A 19,074-nucleotide genomic window follows, 5' to 3' on the forward strand; every position below is an offset into this window, starting at 1 on the left:
CCCTGCAAAAGATGACACAATGCATTCACCTTAGTCTTCATGAAGAAACATGGATAATAAACCAGCACCAAAGATATACATGTTTTACACTTTTATTTTCCATTGCACAGTAATTTCTATCTACAGAATTATTTCTAAATTGTTTGTGGCAGCAGATAAAGTCATAAACATCCATGTGAAATTTGCATAAAACTGTACAAGAAAATTGGCTACAATGAGAAAATACTGCAACCCACTGATAATTGTTAAATCCAGGACAGAAATGGCATTATGGCGGACAGACTCCCTCTTGTGAGTATGAATCATACCAGGTAAGAAGAATACTGCATACTGAGTGTGTGGACAAGAAACAACTCACTCAAAGACAAGAGAAAACTCATCGAAAATCAGAAAAAGAAAAGAGATCTAGAATTAACAGGAAGGACCTTAATCATAGACTCTTTTTTTTCTTCTTTTTTTTTCTCCTTGGAAGATTGAAGCAGGGCTACCTATCAACATCCACACAACAGTGCATACTAGAACACAGAGAAGGAGACCAAACCTGTAAGTTAGTATCTCCAAAATGAGCCACTTGGAACTGTTACCAGAGTAGAAGGAGAATGCATTAGAAGACAAGCAAGGGAGATTTGAAGCATGATGTGTGCAGACTGAGACACTGAACATGCGAGGCCGGTCTATGATGGAGCCACATTACACAGAGGTTGCAGACTTCCTCTCGTTACTGTGGTTACTATGTTGTTTCTTTTCTTTTCTTCCAATATTTTCTTGGTGATTTTCCACAATTGATTTGACACAGATTGATTGGTCACCAAAATCAAGCATTTTGAGACAAGAAAACAAGACATTATCGATCATACAGCACAAAAAATGTCAAAGACCACAAAGTTGAACATTTAAGATACTGTGCTGGTCAGAGCAACAGTGGAATGGTCCTATGGTCCTTTCAGGAGAGTATGCAGGCTGCTTAGACGTTAGCCAAATGCCACTTTAGAACTTTTATGATGGGCACAATGTTGTGAATACAATGGTTGTTCCATTCTGAAAACTTGCTACCCTCACTAATAATAATAATTTGTTGGGTGCTTATATTTGTCCTATTTCAGTGTGTATTAATACGCATGTGTGAATTGGAAATGTTAGTTTTTTTTGCATATCCCACTCTCCTTGAGACACCCTCGGAGAGTGGGGTCACGGCCAGGGAACCTAGCCCAGTGACCGAGTCATAATGCACAGTTCCCAAGGCCCCATATAGACCTATGCCTATTGTATTTCAATTAGTGAAACTTCTGGAATGCCAAGTTGAGTAATAGAACAATGAAACGAAAGCTAAAATAACTCTTTGGCGTCATAAAAAATATGGCAGCTGTCCTTGTGTCGCTTGCTTGAACAACACCCAACACTTTCCAATTGGTCTTAGATTGTCAATCTATTTACCTATTTACAACAGAACGGTAGAGAAGCCTGGTAGAACATTGGAGGAGACACAAATGAGAGTTTTCACCACTGAGATGGGGATAGAAACAGATCTCTGAACAACAGACGCTTTCGACACACCACACATATAGCAGCGTCTCTTACATTTAAATAAATAAAATGTGAATAAACAGACCACTCAAACTGAAAAAAATATTTTACGGACAATTCTCAAGGAAAACTAAAAAAGTTTCCGTCTTCAAAAACATATGACTTTTGGTGAACGTACATACTGTATATATAGTCCTGCATATTTGAACACAAACAAATAGGTTTCATTACCATGTGTTTATAGTAATCTCCAAGTTCACGTGCACTTCAGGATCACATGTCCATAGAGTATATTTACTCCTGAAAATCAATCCAATAGGTCTGAATAGACCAGCAGTGTATAGGCCTACTGTAACACTGACATATTTCATACAGAGTCACTAACAAGCCCAAACTGTAGCAGATGTTAATGGCATGATGAGATCAGGGAGGAAGGTAGCATTTACATGTCAAATAAAACACTTCAGGGAGAGAGGGAGACAGTGACAGTCTAGCCTCTAGAGTTCTGATCTTGCATCTAGATTTCTGATGTGTGTGTGTGACACCTGATATGAAACATTATTGATGGTGACGTGTACTGATCTGAATGATAAATCTATGTATTTTATAACCATGACCTCTTTTTGAATCCAGCCCTTTTTATAAGGATAGCTTTATGGGAGTTTGACAAAGCCACAAAGCATACTGGCAACATTACCAAATAAAAATATGTAATCATTCACAATGTTCACGACAGTTAAGAAAAAGAAAAACTGATTTAAAATAACAGAATGAGCATAAAACAAACAATAAACTAGAAGAGATCAATTAAAGGTAGAGTCAGCGAAATTACGTTGCACGAGCAGCACCGCAGCAATGGCAATGAGCAAGATACAAGACTTCACTTTCACATAATCACACACAGTATCTGCACCTTTGCACGGGTTCGCTTTGCGCTCTTATAGCGTGGTAGCCACGGGACCAAAACAGCTGAGAAGTTTAGCATCGTGCTCCAACGCTCTTAGTTGTTGCAGAAATTGACCCACTATGCTGTTTACTTTGTGCATCTACATCATATCGCTGACTCTATCTTTAAAACATGTATAATATAGTTGGGAACGATATGAAAACAGTGAATCCATATGATGAGGAGAGTCTATTTGGAGCAAGGAGAGGGGATCCAGTGTACATTGGAATTACTTGTTTTTTTTTCCTGCAACTATGACATCACCTCCTGTGACTTTGAGTAGAGCTTCCTTTGCCCCTCACACCACCAGTCTGTCTCCACCTGTAAAGTTGTCCTCTTGTTGTTTTGCACTTGACAGTAGGAAGTGAATACAGCGTTGATCATTTATATAGATTAATGTATATATAATTATGTATATTTATTCTTTTTTTCCTCTTTTTACATTTAGATTTTTTTTGTAGTTGTTGTTTCTTCATTGTTTCTTTTTTTCTCTCAGTTGTGTCTGATTTTGTCTGTTAGTATACTGGATTGGTTGGAGCAGAGACGATGGCACAAAACATTTTGCCGAATGAGGATGGGGGAACCCCAGAGCTCCAGCCAATCGGCAGGTCACAGAGGGGAAAAACAAACGATAACAAAAAAGAGAACTCCTCTTTTCTCTCCAGTCCGTTCCTCAGTTGAAACCTTATGACTGAGGTATATACAGTATACAACATTGTGCTAGGAAAGAGTATCCCACGTGTCCAGCGGAGGAAGGAGAGATGGAAGGAGGGATGGATGGAGAGATGGAGGAGGGGGGCATATAGAGTCCGGATGAAGCTGTGTCCCTTTGGCTCTGCTCCCCCCTCTCAGATCAGAACTGGTACCACTTCTTGTCTTTACACTTCAGCATCATCTGTGAAGAGAGGGGAAAATGGAACACTAGTGTTACAGAAAACTCACCATTGTCTCCCTCTAACGGGCTATTCCTGACACTAACAATTGTGCGTTATTAAACAGTAGTAGTAGGCCTACAAGCAGCCTCTTCTAGCAGGACAGGATAAAGTTGCTCCTAGACACTGATTTAAGGTTTGTTTTGTTAATTAATACAATGAGGAATTGGCATGCTCAGCTCAAAAGTTTGTGGTAACAAAAAGTATTTGGGTGCAGGGTTCAAAAGCCATACACTGGAAGAAAGGAAAATCCTGCACTCGCTGAAATATTCTTTACTTTTTATTGTCAGCGTTTGTCAGCGTGTCGACGGCAGCCTTCGCCAGCGTTTGAATGCTGACGAAAGCTGTTTGCTCTGACCGCGTCCATTTGCTCTGACCTCTGCTGCTAAAAAAACAAACATTAAAACGTAATAATATTTCAGTGAGTGTGGGTTTGTTCTTTTTTCCAGTGTAGCCTCATAATATAACACCTTCCTACAGGATGAAGTTGCCCCTAGACACTGATCTCAGGATCAGTTTTATGTTTTGTATCATAATGTAACATCTCTTTCTCTTACGTCGTGGGCGTGTTTTCCAAAGGAGTCGGCGCTGGCCAACATGGCGGCCGTCCTCTCGTCCAGCTCGCCCAGTTTCTGCCCTCTCTCGTCCAGCGCTATCCGTGCACGCGCCAGGTCCGCCACCACGCCCGAAGCGGCCCCCTTCATGCCCTCCAGGCCCTGAGGACCTGGGATATGCTGGGCAAGGCCACGGGACGCCTTACCCGCCTGTGTCTCACCAACTAGAGGAGAGGGGGAGAGGGAGAGTCAGTAAGACAAAGAGAGGAAGAAAGAGTGGGCGAGAATGAGATTGAGGGGGAAGGAGAAAGGGAGAGCCTTCTAATGTAGCAAACTTAACACTGAATATATAAATAATAGAGTTTCTCTGTGCTGTGTACACTATAGTATGTGTGTGTTACATTCCACGTGTGTCACTCACATAGTTCCTCTCTGTCCAGGGAAGTTGCTCCTCCCCCAAAAAGGCCTTTGAAAAATCCTCGGTTGGGAGCCTCCGGGGTTTCCACTGGTGTGAACAGTTCTCCAAGCATCTCCTGAAACACACATACACACATTAATGCAGTTGTATTACGTGTGTGTGTGTGTATATTTATGTGGTCCTGACCTGCAGGTTCTCGCAGGTCTCCTGGCTGTATGTGATCCTCTGTATCTCAGTGGGGGAGGTGAGGTACATGGCCTGGCCCAGGTTGGTGAAGCAGAAGGTCCGGGCTATCCGCATGTCTGTCAGCGGCAGGTAGTTTACATCTAGCAACGGTCTCAGCCCCGGCAGACTGCAGACAGACAGAGAGAGAGACCACATACAACACAATGTTACTCAAACACAACATCATTCTACTGAGCGAGTCTTCATGTAGAAACTTTGAGTCTAACCCTAGCATTCATTAAGCTCTTTATTGTAATATAGGGTTTATCAGTTAGCTTTAGCATATATATCTATTTTACCAGTGTGTGTGTGTGTGTTTGTGTGTGTGTGTGTTTGTTTGTATGGCTCACTGACTAACCTGAGGGTCATGATGTGTCCGTTAGCACAGAAGCAAGCCACACAGTTCCCTATGTTCATCTGGACCACGTCAGCCCTCAGGACGAACGATGTCTCTGTGATGCTGTGTTTGAAGATGCAGTTCTGTGAGGGCAGTGCTATGACCTTAGCCTGTTTCTCAGAGCACACCACCGCATACTGGCTCTCCTGCAGCTCCTGGGAGGTGGAGGGCGACACAGAGACCGGGCGGCGTTTACGGGCCTTGTCTCGCTCCTCACTGTCGGCGCCTGCGGCGTTGGGCTCGTACCAGGTCTCAGAGGCAGGGGGGAGGAAGGTTCCTGTGTTGTCCAGGAAGGCCATCCTCAGGATACTGCCCTTCAGACGCGCCAGGGTACCTGGACAGATAAGAGGGATGGAGTGCGTTGAAAATATATCTACAGTGCATTCGGAAAGTATTCAAACCCCAACAGCCTTATTCTAAAATGGATTAAATAAAAACATTTCCTCATCAATCTACACACAATACCCCATAATGACAAAGCAAAAAGAGGTTTTTAGAAATGTTTGCAAAAATAAAAAACATTTACATTAGTATTCAGAACCTTTGCTATGAGACTCGAAATTGAGCTCAGGTGCATCCTGTTTCCATTGATCATCCTTGAGATGTTTCTACAACTTGATTGGAGTCCACCTGTGGTAAATGTAATTGATTGGACATGATTTGCAAAGGCCCACACCTGTCTATATAAGGTCGACCAGTTGACAGTGCATGTCAGAGAAAAAACCAAGCCATGAGGTGGAAGGAATTTGCCGTAGAGCTCTGAGACAGGATTGTGTCGAGGCACAGATCTTGGGAAGGGTACCAAAAAATGTCTGCAGCATTGAAGGTCCCCAAGAACACAGTGGCCTCCATCATTCTTAAATGGAAGACGTTTGGAACCACCAAGACTCTTCCTAGAGCTGGCCGCCCGGCCAAACTGAGCAATCGGGGGAGAAGGGCCTTGGTCAAGGAGGTGACCAAGAACCCGATGGTCACTCTGACAGAGCTTTAGAGTTCCTCTGTGGAGATAGGAGAACCTTCCAGAAGGACAACCATATCTGCAGCACTCCACCAATCAAGCCTTTATAGTAGAGTGTCCATATGGAAGAGTTTGCCAAAAGGCACCTAAAGGACTCTCAGACCATGAGAAACAAGATTCTCTGGTCTGATAAAACCAAGATTGAACTCTTTGGCCTGAATGCAAAGCATCAAGTCTGGAGGAAACCTTGTACCATCCCTACGGTAAAGCATGGTGGTGGAAGCATCATGCTGTGGGGATGTTTTTCAGCGGCAGGGACTGGGAGACTAGTCAGGATCGAGGGAAAGATAAACAGAGCAAAGTACAGAGAGATCCTTGATGAAAACCTGCTCCAGAGCGCTCAGGACCCCAGACTGGGGCGAAGGTTCACCGTCTAACAAGACAATGACCATAAGCACACAGCCAAGACAATGCAGGAGTGGCTCTGGACAAGTCTCTGAATGTCCTTGAGTGGCCCAGCCAGAGCCCGGACTTGAACCCGATCGAACATCACTGGAGAGACCTGAAAATAGCTGTGCAGCGACGCTCCCCATCCAACCTGACAGAGCTTGAGAGGATCTGCAGAGAAGAATGGGAGAAACTCCCCAAATACAGGTGTGCCAAGCTTGTAGCGTCATACCAAAGAAGACTCAAGGCTGTAATCACTGCCAAAGGTGCTTTAACAAAGTACTGAGTAAAGGGTCTGAATACTTATGTAAACGTGTTATTTCAGTAGTTAAAAAAAAAAAATGGGGTACTGTGTGTATATTGATGAGGAAAAAAACGATTTAATCAGTTTTAGAATAAGGCTTTCACGTAACAAAATGTGGAAAAAGTCAAGGGGTCTGAATACTTTCCAAATGCACTGTATGTATAATCAATGTTTCGGTATGTACAAATGTCGATTATGTAGAGCGGGATGTAATGTACGTACGGAAACATGCAAACATATAGCAAAGAGTTGTTAGCATGCCTTACATATTCATTAACATACTCACACAATCACACACACCCATCCATTCACCCATAACCCAGACACCCACCGCTAGGCAAGACGATAACGGGCTGCAGCAGCCTCTGTTCCCCAGCAGGGGGCAGGTTGAGGGCCACAGCCAGCACTGTTCCCAGGGAGGTGCCCACGTACAGGCAGGGTGTGATGGCGCTTTCCCCCTTCCGGGCGAATGTCTCACAGAAGTGGAAGGAGGTGATGGCCTCGCGCGCCTCCTTGTCGATGGACGTGACGGAGGAGGAGCGTGAACGGCTGAAGGAGTTATCCCGGTGGTCTAATGGGTTGGCGCCCCGTGGAGGACATACAGACAGGAGGACAGTAGAGGAGAGGACAGAGAGGTAAAGAGCCCACACACACAGAGAGAACACACTATACACAAACATACACTACATGAATACTGTGAACAACAGCTGTATGATTGGTGGGAGCAGTTGGATTCTGACAAACAGCATTGCGGTTGAAATTTTATTGTATCACTAAGCTAAAATAGCAATTACACAGGAGCAGAAAACAGTGAGCAGACGTTCATTTTAAACAGGTCTAAAACACCTTGTGAAATGTTGAGTAAAATAGATTATTCCAGCTGTAAAATAACTTGATCTGTTGATAACCAGATGTACTGTATCTTTTGAAAGTAGAGGGAACGGTGGGGAAAACGTTTCTCCTTACATGGCAAACTAAGAGTTAGAGGTCCAGGTGCATGGGTAATGACAAATAGAAATAGAATAGGACCTGTTTGTTTTTATCTGTGGAGCAGATGGAACTCATAAAATGAATAGTTTGACGTTGGCATCAGAAGAGTTGGCATGTAGGAAAAAGACCCATGGGAAGATTTCACTAAAACTTTACAACCTTGTACTTATTTTATTCATCAGTAAAAAAACATCATAATCTCAAACCAGATGTCAATATAATAAGCTAATTCAGTTTTATAAGTTGCCTGTGAGTTGCTGGGATGATGAATAAACAAATGTTTATAAACTATGTATATATCACAAACAACACAGTTGTTATACACTGAGTGTACAAAACATTAGGAACACCTTCCTAATATTGAGTTGCCCCCCTTTTGCCCTCAGAACTGCCTCAATTCGTTGGGGCATGGACACTACAAGGTGACGAAAGCTTCCTCAGGGATGCTGGCCCATGTTGACTTTAATGATTCCCACAGTTATGTCAAGTTGGCTGGATGTCCTTTTGGTGGTTGACCATTCTTGATACACACGGGAAACTGTTGAGCGTGAAAAACCCAGCAGCGTTGCAGTTCTTGACACACTCAAACCGGTGCACCTGGCACCTACTACCATACCCTGTTCAAAGGCACTTAAATATTTTGTCTTGCCCATTCGCCCTCTGAATGGCACACATACACAATCCGTGTCTCAATTGTCTCAAGGCTTAAAAATCCTTCTTTAACCTCCCCTTCATCTACACCGATTGAAGTAAATTTGACAGGTGACATCAATAAGGGATCATAGCTTTCACCTGGATTCACCTGGTTAGTCTATGACATGGAAAGTGCAGGTGTTCCTACTGTTTTGTACACTCAGCGTATGTCACAACACTGTTTATAACAGAACAAGTTAGTGTGTTATATGTCGACACCTCCAATAATCTTTTACCAGACTATCATATCTCTGCATTTGACAGATTTGGCATATTCAATAAGGATCTGACCCCAAACCCCTCTCTTTCCCATCTTTGGGGTTCTGCCCTTTGGGGTCCTAGGAAGGAAATTATGATTTTCGTTTTGGGTAAACTGTGCAGATCAAAAAAAATTAAGAACAATGTTTCTTTCTGTAGTTATATCTGTCGGATTGCTACAAGAAAAACGTTTGAACTTTTGGAAAGGACCAATCACAAAAGAAACAGGTAGAGAAACAGAAAATAGGAATAGAAAGCTTCAGAACACACATATACACAGAAAGCTCTATTGTGCAACAGAGTCCTGGTTAGTTTAGCGTAGCAGTTTGTAAAATATCCAACACAAATGTACTGTATGTCTGTCTCCTCCACCTCTTGTCTCCAGGTTTGTCTCAAGAAGTAGCAGACACTGACAAATGATTACCATCAGTTAGTCTGACTGCATTTTTTAGGAAATCTATAGGATGTATCTATGCTTTTGGTAGTCATGAGTCCATCAACAGGGCTCTTTGCCACCGCTAGGGCATTATACGTATACTAAAATTGTACAGAAAATTACATAAGCTTCTATTAAATGGATAGTAACTATGGAACTCACATTACTCCCTTGAAATGCTCATATCGGGAGACCATTTGGACTTAAGGACTACAGTGAAGTCCAGTTTTGGGATAAAAAAATTATTAAGAAACGCAAAATGTTAACACGAAGTTAAGGCTTACCCAAGTCTGGCTTTAGCTCAGTAGGCAAGCTTAATTTCCGTGACATCTTTGCTGGAAAAAAGAGAACACCCCTCTTTACAAACACACACCTAAGCTAACACGACAGGCCATGCAAAGCTAGCTAGGAGCTAGGAGTTAGGAGCTAGGACTGGGATGTGCTTGTGCTTATAGCATTACTACACACATAAGCTTTGGTACAACTGTTGGAGTTTGCTTCATTCTGGTTCAGGGGAGGCAAAATGCTTTAGAATTAAACAAGAAGTATTAGGGTATCAGAGGAAGACAACCCTGTTGAATCACAGAGGCATGCTGGGACAGACAAAATAACAACAAGGAAGTAAGCTGTCGTACGTTGCACACAAAGTGCCCTGGAAGAGAGGAATAGTAAGAAGACACACATTCATTCAGAACCCCCATGCCACAGGAGCATGCACCAAAGGAAGGAAACAGGAAGTGAGAAGGATGGAAGAAGACAGTGGAATGACAGTACAGTACAAGCAGAGAATATGTATCTCTGGTAGGGCCTACAAGGCACTTTTAGCTAGGTAGTCAGAACTATGTTAACTTTTGGAGCCTCATGAGGTTTTGGTTTTGAAATATTTGACTAGCCTTACAGTCCATTTATATTATTTATTAACTAATGTTAGAGATGCCTTGCACATAAATCAAAGATTCCTTAAAATAATTTGTCTTGTAAGAAAATAACACATTTCTTAAACTGCCCATTTCCCCTAAATCTATGAGGTAGAGAATGACATGTTCTGAATATGTTCTGAATATAAACCAAGCCGCAAAGTCAACGGTGTCAGACAGACAGAAGACAGAGTTAGGAAAGTACAGAGTGACTACAAATAGACTGCTGTGATGTCAGAACTACAGACAGCCAATCAGGAGCCGGAGTGAAGGTGGGACAATCTTTGAAGGACAATTGCCACAGGCACATTTCACAATGTGACATACGTGCTACAAACATGTAGCATGCAATGGAGGTCTAGGGTATACCATTATAAGTTTGTGTCTGTGTGGGTATAAGATTTTATTGAAGGTTTGTTCTAGGCCAAACAGTGATTCAGTGCCACTGAGGTGAAAACAGAGACAGGTTGCTACAATAAAACAGTGGCTGACATTTTATCTTATACAGTATACTATCCCTGCCAAAACTACTCCAGGGTTGAAGTCTTTGGCCACTCTTACCTCCTCTACCCCCACCTCCATTGTAGAATTGCTGATGGTTTGACGCCAACACTTTTGGGAGGAAGTAGATAGACGTGCAGTTAGAAACATCCTGGTACTTTACCATACCGCCTACCAATCACTGTTCCCCGAAATGTGTCCATTCGTGAAAGGACTGTTTTTCTACTTTTTATGATTGCAACACGAGAACCAATTAGTAGCAGTTTGCCTCAATCTTAATTTTCAACTACCTGGGCGCATGCAGAATATTTGTTGACATAGTGTACATTTTTGCTCAGATTAATTATTTTCCTAGCGGCACAAAGCTTTAAAGCCTTGTTGACTCCCGACGATTTTAGAATCTCAATTAGTAGACATATGCTCAAGTCTAGACTGGAGACCAGATACGCCATCCTCGTAAATAGCAGATGAACTGAGGCAGTGTCTAGCTAGTGACACCAGACACTGGGGTTTGGCATAGTTGGCTGAACACCTGGAACATAGCTAGCAGTGTGACTTCAGTCTCTGGGCTACTTATATTTTCTGTGTGACCTTTTAAAATGCAACTCAGCTCTGTGTTTTAGCCCCAGTGTCTGTGTGTTAATGTCAAGCTCTCAGTAATGAGATGGAACCGGGTTGTTCTCTAATTAGCATGCCTCGTCACCTCAAATGCTAATTTAGCGAACCGAGAATAGTCGTGCAGGACAGGGCCATCGAGGAAGCACCTTGTCTTGACAGTAACTGTGGAAGGGACTAGAACGTTTTGTTTGTGCAAATCTGAAAATTGCAGATGTTTGGATTAAGTTGTGTGAAAAGTGTTATTGTTTGTTGTTTACCTATATGTGACCATATACTGTAGTAATACAAACATATTTAGGTTGGATAACAATCTATAATTGAATATGCATCTCCTAGCTACATGATCAGATCTCACTTGGAACTCACATGGAAGTTTGCAGTTTCATTTAATTCCTAGATGTGAAAATGACCCTGCATGATATGAGTAAAACCCACTGGATAGGAAACCACTACATCCTGTCCTATAAAAGTCAAAACGAGGTCTGGAAGACTCCGACAAAATCAATAGACAGAAAACAAAATTATATGTGGGCAAATCGTAGGATCATAAAAAAAGCCTTTTCCTAATTTTAATGAGATCAGTGAATAAGTCCAAGATTTGGGAAGGTCCATATGAACTAACCCTCCTTATAAACTAATGTCCTATTTGGTGGGAATCAATACATTTATGTCTTGGACTGACTACAGAGTACTTATTCACTGATTCAGGAGTTTTATGGTCCTAAACTGTCTAGTTAATGCCGAATCATGGTGTCATCTCCGCGGTTTACTGCTAATGTCTCAGGTTTTGATAAAACATATTAAAACTGCCAAAATCAATTTAATGTATTCTTTATTCTTCTTTCTGTTTTATTAAAAGTATATTTTATTCCTTGAAAGCAGGGGAGTGAAGTGTCAGTACACAACTGAGACCTGTAAAAACATGTTTTATTTAAACCCAAAACCCTCCAGTTGTAAACTTGACCCTTCAATAAAGTCTGTGTGAAATCAAACTTTCAGAGACAGAGAACTGTAGCACTTCTGGTTTTCAAGAAAAAGGTTCCCACATCCAAAGGTGTGAGTGTGACATCTCAGAGAGAACCATATTTACCAATAGCAACCAAATCGTTCTCATGCATTCTAATAAAATTGCAAGATGTGCTGTTTTCTAGCATGGATTCATAATATTCAGGTTAGGTCAATATACGGTCTTCAAGTGAATCATGCTTATTTATGAGTCCCTTTACCCACAACAACCCACCTGTTACTAAACAAGTTATTCTGGGTTCAGTGGGTGTTCTAACTGATGTGGATACAGATGTAGGATCTTATTTTGAGTCAGTTTGCTATAGCAGGAAAATAATCCTGCAGCAACAGGAAATGTGAATTATTGTGTGGATTATAATTAATGGACATTTTTGTAGAGGTTGATACATTTTTCGTAAGGGAAAATCAAATCTAAAATGTCAAAGTGGAAATTACAAACTTCAGAAGTCTTTTTAAACCTCCAATACACTACACGTTTAACATTTCCTGCAACAGGGTGATCCAATTAAGATCCTACATCTGTACCAGTGTAATGCTAACTCTAACATGCTGAAAGACAGTTTACCTGAAGTGGGGGATTTGCAGCGGTCCTCCGAGGCAGAACCCTCGTTGATGTCACACAGACCTACAGCAGAAGAGACAGACATTGCACGACATTAGATATCATTAACTGCAGATTTCATCTACTCTGTCCTTTTCTCCTTTCTGTTTGATAAGGATGTTATGATATGTAGGTTTAATTTGGGTATACCACCATTTTCCCTGTCTGCCAAAGAGATGAAGCAGACCCGAGCAGAAACAGACTAAACAGACTGCTATCCAAGCCATTACCCTTATGCTCTGCCATTGCCCCAACCTCCCCATACATAGAGACAGAAGGCCTGGACCCAGACAGACACAGACACAGACAGACTCCAGTCCTCTGGGTAGGACGGACGGGCGGACAGATGGACAGACAGACAGCACCAGACAGACAGACAGGCCCAGACAGACAGAGACTCAGCCCCACTGCCCCAGACAGACTCCAGTACTTTGGGTAGGACAGACATACAAACTCATCCTGCGCACGACTCCAACACCATCATTAAGTTTGCCGACGACACGACGGTGGTAGGCCTGATCACCGACAATGATGAGACAGCCTATAGGCAGGTGGTCAGATACCTGGCAGCGTGGTGCCAGGACAACAACCTCTCCCTTAATGTCAGCAAGACAAAAAGGAGCTGATCGTGGACTACGGGAAACGGAGGGCCGAGCACGCTCCGATTCACATCGACAGGGCTGTAGTGGAGCGGGTCGAGAGCTTCAAGTTCCTCGGTGTCCACATCACTAAGGATTAATCATGGTCCACACACACCAACACAGTCGTGAAGAGGGTACGACAACGCCTCTTCCCCCTCAGGAGGCTGAAAAGATTTGGCATGGGCCCTCAGATCCTCAAAAAGTTATACAGCTGCACCATTGAGAGCATCTTGACTGGCTGCATCACCGCTTGGTATGGCAACTGCTTGGCATCCGACCGCAAGGCGCTACAGAGGGTAGTGCGTATGGCCCAGTACATCACTGAGGCCAAGCTTCCTGCCATCCAGGACCTCTATACCAGGCGGTGTCAGAGGAAGGCCCTGCACATCGACTCGGTACTGTTACCCTGTGTATATAGCCAAGTTATCGATACTCATTGTGTATTAATTATAGATTTTATTACGTGTTTTATTTTTCTATTATTTCTCTATTTTCTTTCTCTCTGCATTGTTGGGAAGGGCCTGTAAATAAGTATTTCACTGTTAGTCTACACCTGTTGTTTACAAATTATGTGACAAATTAAATGTGAATTAATTTGATTTGAGAAGTCATTAGTCCTCTGACTCCCCACACTCTGACAGGTGCCAGCCCACCACTAACCCCCCGCCACCACACACACACCTAATTTTCCTCACCAAGCTGTTGCTAAGCCACGCAGGTTACAGTCATTACACCACAGTGGTTATTACATTTATTTGGTTATATTGGAGACTGTAGTACCGTCATCAAACAACGGGTGGCAGTATGTCATAATGCAGTGATGCTACGGTCTGTCAATAACACCACAGTGCTGCAGTGACAGGGTATGTGTAGGAGAGATGGCTATTTATGTGTCAGTGTGTGTGCCAGCCAGCCAACACAGAGAGAAGATGACGTACTGAATAGTCAAAATAACTATTTAGTTACCATTCAAAATCCTTTCAAGGAATTGCAAAGATACAGAGATGGAGGAGAGGAGACAGAGAACCTCATACAACCTTGTCACCACCATTGCTTTTTTTGACTGCCTACATGTGCATGTGATACAGCCTGAACAGTCTGCAAGCACATCTACCAAACATACCCCTCATACCTGTAACATCGTACAAGACTACGTAAGCCTATATCTACATACCAGAAAGTATTAGTATTATTAAGATGACATAAGTCACATCTAGTATTAAACTACAAAAGACCAGGTACTGTAAGGCCATATATAGTACAAACCACAGGAGGTTGATGGCACCTTAATTGGGGTAATGTGGTAATGGCTGGAGCGGAATCAGTGGAATGGTATCAAATACATCAAACGTGTTGGTTTCCATGTGTTTGATGCCATTCCATTTGCTCCGTTCCAGACATTATTATGAGCAGTTCTCCCCTCAGCAGCCTCCTGTGGTACAAACCTAAATAAGGCTATCTGTGTGGCGGTAAATCAGTGAAATGGTAAAGGTCTTTACCATTACCTCCGGATGGCTGGCGTGTCTTGCGTGGAGAGCGAGGCTGTCTCTGGTAGGGATCGTTAGACCCATACAGCTCCACTGTCCCCAGGTTCAACAACACTGTCTTCTGGAGGTAGTCCATCACCGCCAGACCATTACTGTTCCCAAACACAATTCTGTTGGAGAGAGGAAGGGGAGAGGGAGGGAGGGAGGGAGGGAGAGATAGAGAGAAGTAGAGAGAGAGAGAGATATAAAAAGAGATATGAGATTAGGGTTTAGATTAAATATAGCTAGTTCTTCCAGAAAGCAAAGCAGCAGAAATCTCAGTCACATAAACCATGTAGACACGGCTTGATTCCATTCCAGCTCGGCTGTACGAGGGAAATCATATCAAATCCAGGGCTCACAACCACATTTTGACTCTTCAAAATGAGGTCTTGTTTCTCAAGTTGAGAAAAACATTATCGCTCCCTAAAATGATCTTACTTTCAAGTATCCTTGGTTGGTTTGCACAGAGCTCCAGATTGAAGTGTCATATTGGGTTGTTTCATTAGGGTTTACGGTAAATCTCATATAGATATACTGTCTACCACCTTATACTTACAGGCCGTAGGAGGAGTTGAGGGCCAGGCTGGTGATCTGTTGGGGGGGCTCTCCACTTACCCACACCAGCTGCACCACCAACTCTACCTGGTACCCTGGAGACTGCTTCAGAGGGGTACTACGCACCCTACAGACAGAGAGGGAGAGAAAAAGACTGTTATTGTATTGAATAGCCTCAGAGAGATTGTGGGTGGGTTGTGCATCCCTAAGGCACACTTTGTTGCAGAGTGTATGTGTGTGTAGCTACTCTATGTGAGCCGGTGGTGGTGTAGGATGCATACTTGAGGCAGGGTACGTTGTCTCGGACCCCGTCAGAGGAGTTGCTGCTGGTGGAGGGGTGTGTCGGGGGTCCGGTGGTCTGGGGGCTAGGTGAGGCTGTTCCTGGGGTGGGCAGGTCACGGTCCCCCCCTCCTCCCCCCTCTGGAGGGGACTCCATGTCATTCACCTCGTACTGCAGACGTACCTCCAACAGCTGGGAAACACACACACATTCCAGAAACTCAATAATGAGTTCAGCAGCCATTATTTCAGTATGATTAAAGCTGCTTCTGAACAGCAGAAATAGGACAGAGAGACTCTTCATCTATAATGATACCTAGAAATGGTCTCAGCACATAAATCTGATGAGTGGTTTTGCACTCTGGTGTGTGTGTTTGTGCGTGTGTCTGCCTGTCTGTGTGTATATGTTCACAGGGTCAAGGTCAAGAAGCTGAGATATCCCAGGGTTTCTTCGAGTCTTCCTTCAGGCTACTTGACTGCACCCCAACCTCCTCTCCCACCCACACTCCACCCTCTACAGAGCTGTGACCCTGCATGTCAGATCCCCCATCCCCAACACACAGGACCAATCACCAGCGCACCCGCAGGCCTCAAAGTAGTGCATGATGGGAGTCTCAATAGCACTATTGGCATGTGATGCTGATTCTCTCTCTCTCTCTCTCTCTCTCTCTCTCTCTCTCTCTCTCTCTCTCTCTCTCTCTCTCTCTCTCTCTCTCTCTCTCTCTCTCTCTCTCTCTCTCTCTCTCTCTCTCTCTCTCTCTCTCTCTCTCTCTCTCTCTCTCTCTCTCTCTCTCTCTCTCTCTCTCTCTCTCTCTCTCTCTCTCTCTCTCTCTCTCTCTCTCTCTCTCTCTCTCTCTCTCTCTCTGAGATTGCCCTGTGAGAAGAGAAGCTAGACTACTATGAGATTCACTACAACTTAAACTCTGCTTTCAATCTCTCCACAGGTCACATACTTGATCTTGGTCAGACACAGATAATTATTTGCATTCCAATAACTCACATCACTCCACTACTCATCTCATCACTTCTCATAGCTACCACAAAATAATGATACAGGTCGTTTACCACTATGTATGTTGGCATGGCAACCATATTGTGTTCTTACTGGCTGGAGATTTATCTAATGAGGCATTGGGAGGTAAACACTGTCTCTAGGAACAGCCTTCAGGACCCAAGAAACACCACTGAACCAATAATGACTCTGCTCAGTATGGGTGAATCTAATTGTCTACAGGAGGCTATATTTACCACTGTCGTCATAGCATTTACCACTGTGTCTGTCGTCATGGCATCCATACTGCCAGGCTATAAGCATCAAGAGTAAATGGGAGTGTTTCTCAGTTTACACAATCCAACGATCCAACATGGTCAGTACAGAGAAATGTTGAACACACACGATGAAGACAGCTTGTCTGTCGAAACGTTGGTTATTAGGTTATTCAATTATTGCATCTGAGCTCCTAGATTGTGCAGCTCTCCTTTTCTTTTTCAAGTGTTCTACTCCGCTAGCCAGCACCTCCCCTAAAAAGGTGTGTGTTTCTTTCGCCTCCAAACACACACATCCACACATACACACACACGCCGACCCACCTGTACGACCTCGGTGGTGATCTCCTGCTTGCTGAAGCGGTATATGATGAGGTTGGCAGACACCCCGGCCACACACAGCATCCTGCTCTCAGGACACCAGGCCATGATCTGGATGGCATACGGGTCCTCATCCACAATCTCTGTGTTCTGCTTGTCCTCCTTATTAATCCTGCTCTTCTCAAACACCTTGGCCGTCTTCAGTTTGTACAGAACCTGGAGCATTACTGGGAAAAGATAGGAGATGGCTTAGTTACACACAAACACATTGGCAGACAGTATAGAGTAGGGAAACTGTGCTACATGTTGGCTCCATGTTGACTTCTGGTCAATCACTCTATAAGGCCATCTAGGCCAAGATATTACACATAAAGAAGTCCATGTAAAGGCACTTACTTGCAGAAGCATCCCAAAACTTCACAGTCCCATCAGCATGCCTGTTAAATCATAAAGAGAAAGAGAGAAGACGGGTGAGAGAAGGAGAGAGGGTAGCGAAACAGAGAGGGAATAATTACGACTTCAGCTTTTTGCATACACACCCACATCTCTAATGATTCAGCTTGGCTCTACCTGTGATGATTGTCTAGATTCAGCTCTACAGAAGAATACATCCACATGAGAGGAGACACACCATAAACCTGTGTCTCAATGGTGCAATGCATTCTGGGATTGCCCTGTATAATCTCCACTTGGTGTCACTGGAGAAACTGCTTACTCTCCTCCAATCTCTCTCTTTTTTTCCTTCTTTTTTTTCAGCTGAACAGAGAGCGGGAGAGAGAGAGAGAGAGAGAGACGTGGGAAGAATACTAACACAGGGATGTCTGGAGGTGACGAGAGAGAGAGAGAGAGAGAGAGAGAGAGAGAGAGAGAGAGAGAGAGAGAGAGAGAGAGAGAGAGAGAGAGAGAGAGAGAGAGAGAGAGAGGGGGAGGAATGTAAAGAGACCCCTTCTGCCAAGCCATGCTTCAATGTCACTTTGCTAAGTTCAAGTATTATAAAAGGCTTCTTCTGCCTGTCTCTGAGTTGTTTCCTCTCATGACTGCTAGGCAGGATAAAGGAAGGATAGAGGAAAGCAATATGGTTAAATAGAGTTGGTCTCCTACCCAGTGATAATGATCTCAGGGTAGCTCTGTGTGCCGAGGCCCCAGTTACCACCACTGATGGGCCACTCCTAGACAACACAATACACCAAACAGGACAAGACAACACAAGAAATGGTAATCGTTGAGATTGATACATGTGTACTGTATAAGGAATTTAGTGATAAGATAATATCAGATCCAATCTAGCCTACACATTGCATCAAATATTACAAACATAATGACACCATTGGAATGAGACAGGAGGGAAGCAAGAGGACAGAGACACATGCCTTCTCTTAGCCAGTGGGCTGATTGGACATAATTTGTCTTAGAGATAGAGGGAACCTTTACCATGGTAACCTTTACCACTGTGTGTGTATGTCAATGTATGCATGTGAGAGCTTAAATGTGTTTTTTAAGTTGTGTTAAACGCAGTAGCACATACAAAGGTCAGTGGTATGACTCAACATTGATCTTTCAGTAAGAACGTTTCCCACAGCTACCCCTTACTTGACAAACAGCAGAAAGAAGCAGGCAGGGAGAGAAAGGGATGGAGAGATGAGAGGGAGGAGAGGGTCAGGACATGGTGCCATTTCCAACAGCGTGGGGAATATAACAAGAATACAATGACTTACAAAGGAGCAGAACAGAGAGACAC

The 19,074-nt window shown here is 43.4% G+C and overlaps 1 protein-coding gene across 7 annotated transcripts in view; it reads right to left on the bottom strand.

Annotated features, from left to right (window-relative positions):
* Window positions 1–1,124: 1,124 nt before the first annotated feature.
* LOC121548774 (syntaxin-binding protein 5-like) overlaps window positions 1,125–19,074 on the bottom strand; it is a 121,559-nt gene continuing 103,609 nt past the window's right edge. The window contains exons 13-27 of one of the 7 annotated variants that reach the window (XM_041860333.2): window positions 18,438–18,505; window positions 17,733–17,773; window positions 17,340–17,563; window positions 15,752–15,942; window positions 15,472–15,597; window positions 14,892–15,043; window positions 12,710–12,769; window positions 10,561–10,611; window positions 9,367–9,417; window positions 7,037–7,276; window positions 4,958–5,330; window positions 4,561–4,726; window positions 4,378–4,489; window positions 3,960–4,180; window positions 1,125–3,365 (exon numbers count right to left, since the gene is read on the bottom strand). In XM_041860333.2, the coding sequence (XP_041716267.1) occupies window positions 3,324–3,365; window positions 3,960–4,180; window positions 4,378–4,489; window positions 4,561–4,726; window positions 4,958–5,330; window positions 7,037–7,276; window positions 9,367–9,417; window positions 10,561–10,611; window positions 12,710–12,769; window positions 14,892–15,043; window positions 15,472–15,597; window positions 15,752–15,942; window positions 17,340–17,563; window positions 17,733–17,773; window positions 18,438–18,505 (2,118 nt within the window). In that variant the 3' untranslated portion in view covers window positions 1,125–3,323. Of the gene's footprint in view, window positions 3,366–3,959; window positions 4,181–4,377; window positions 4,490–4,560; window positions 4,727–4,957; window positions 5,331–7,036; window positions 7,319–9,366; window positions 9,418–10,560; window positions 10,612–12,709; window positions 12,770–14,885; window positions 15,044–15,471; window positions 15,598–15,751; window positions 15,943–17,339; window positions 17,564–17,732; window positions 17,774–18,437; window positions 18,506–19,074 lie in introns of all 7 variants that reach the window. The other 6 variants (XM_041860331.2, XM_041860332.2, XM_041860330.2 and 3 more) reach the window with 6 other exon arrangements.

Source organism: Coregonus clupeaformis, chromosome 33 (assembly GCF_020615455.1).
Source record: "Coregonus clupeaformis isolate EN_2021a chromosome 33, ASM2061545v1, whole genome shotgun sequence".
NCBI classification, from domain to species: domain Eukaryota; kingdom Metazoa; phylum Chordata; class Actinopteri; order Salmoniformes; family Salmonidae; genus Coregonus; species Coregonus clupeaformis.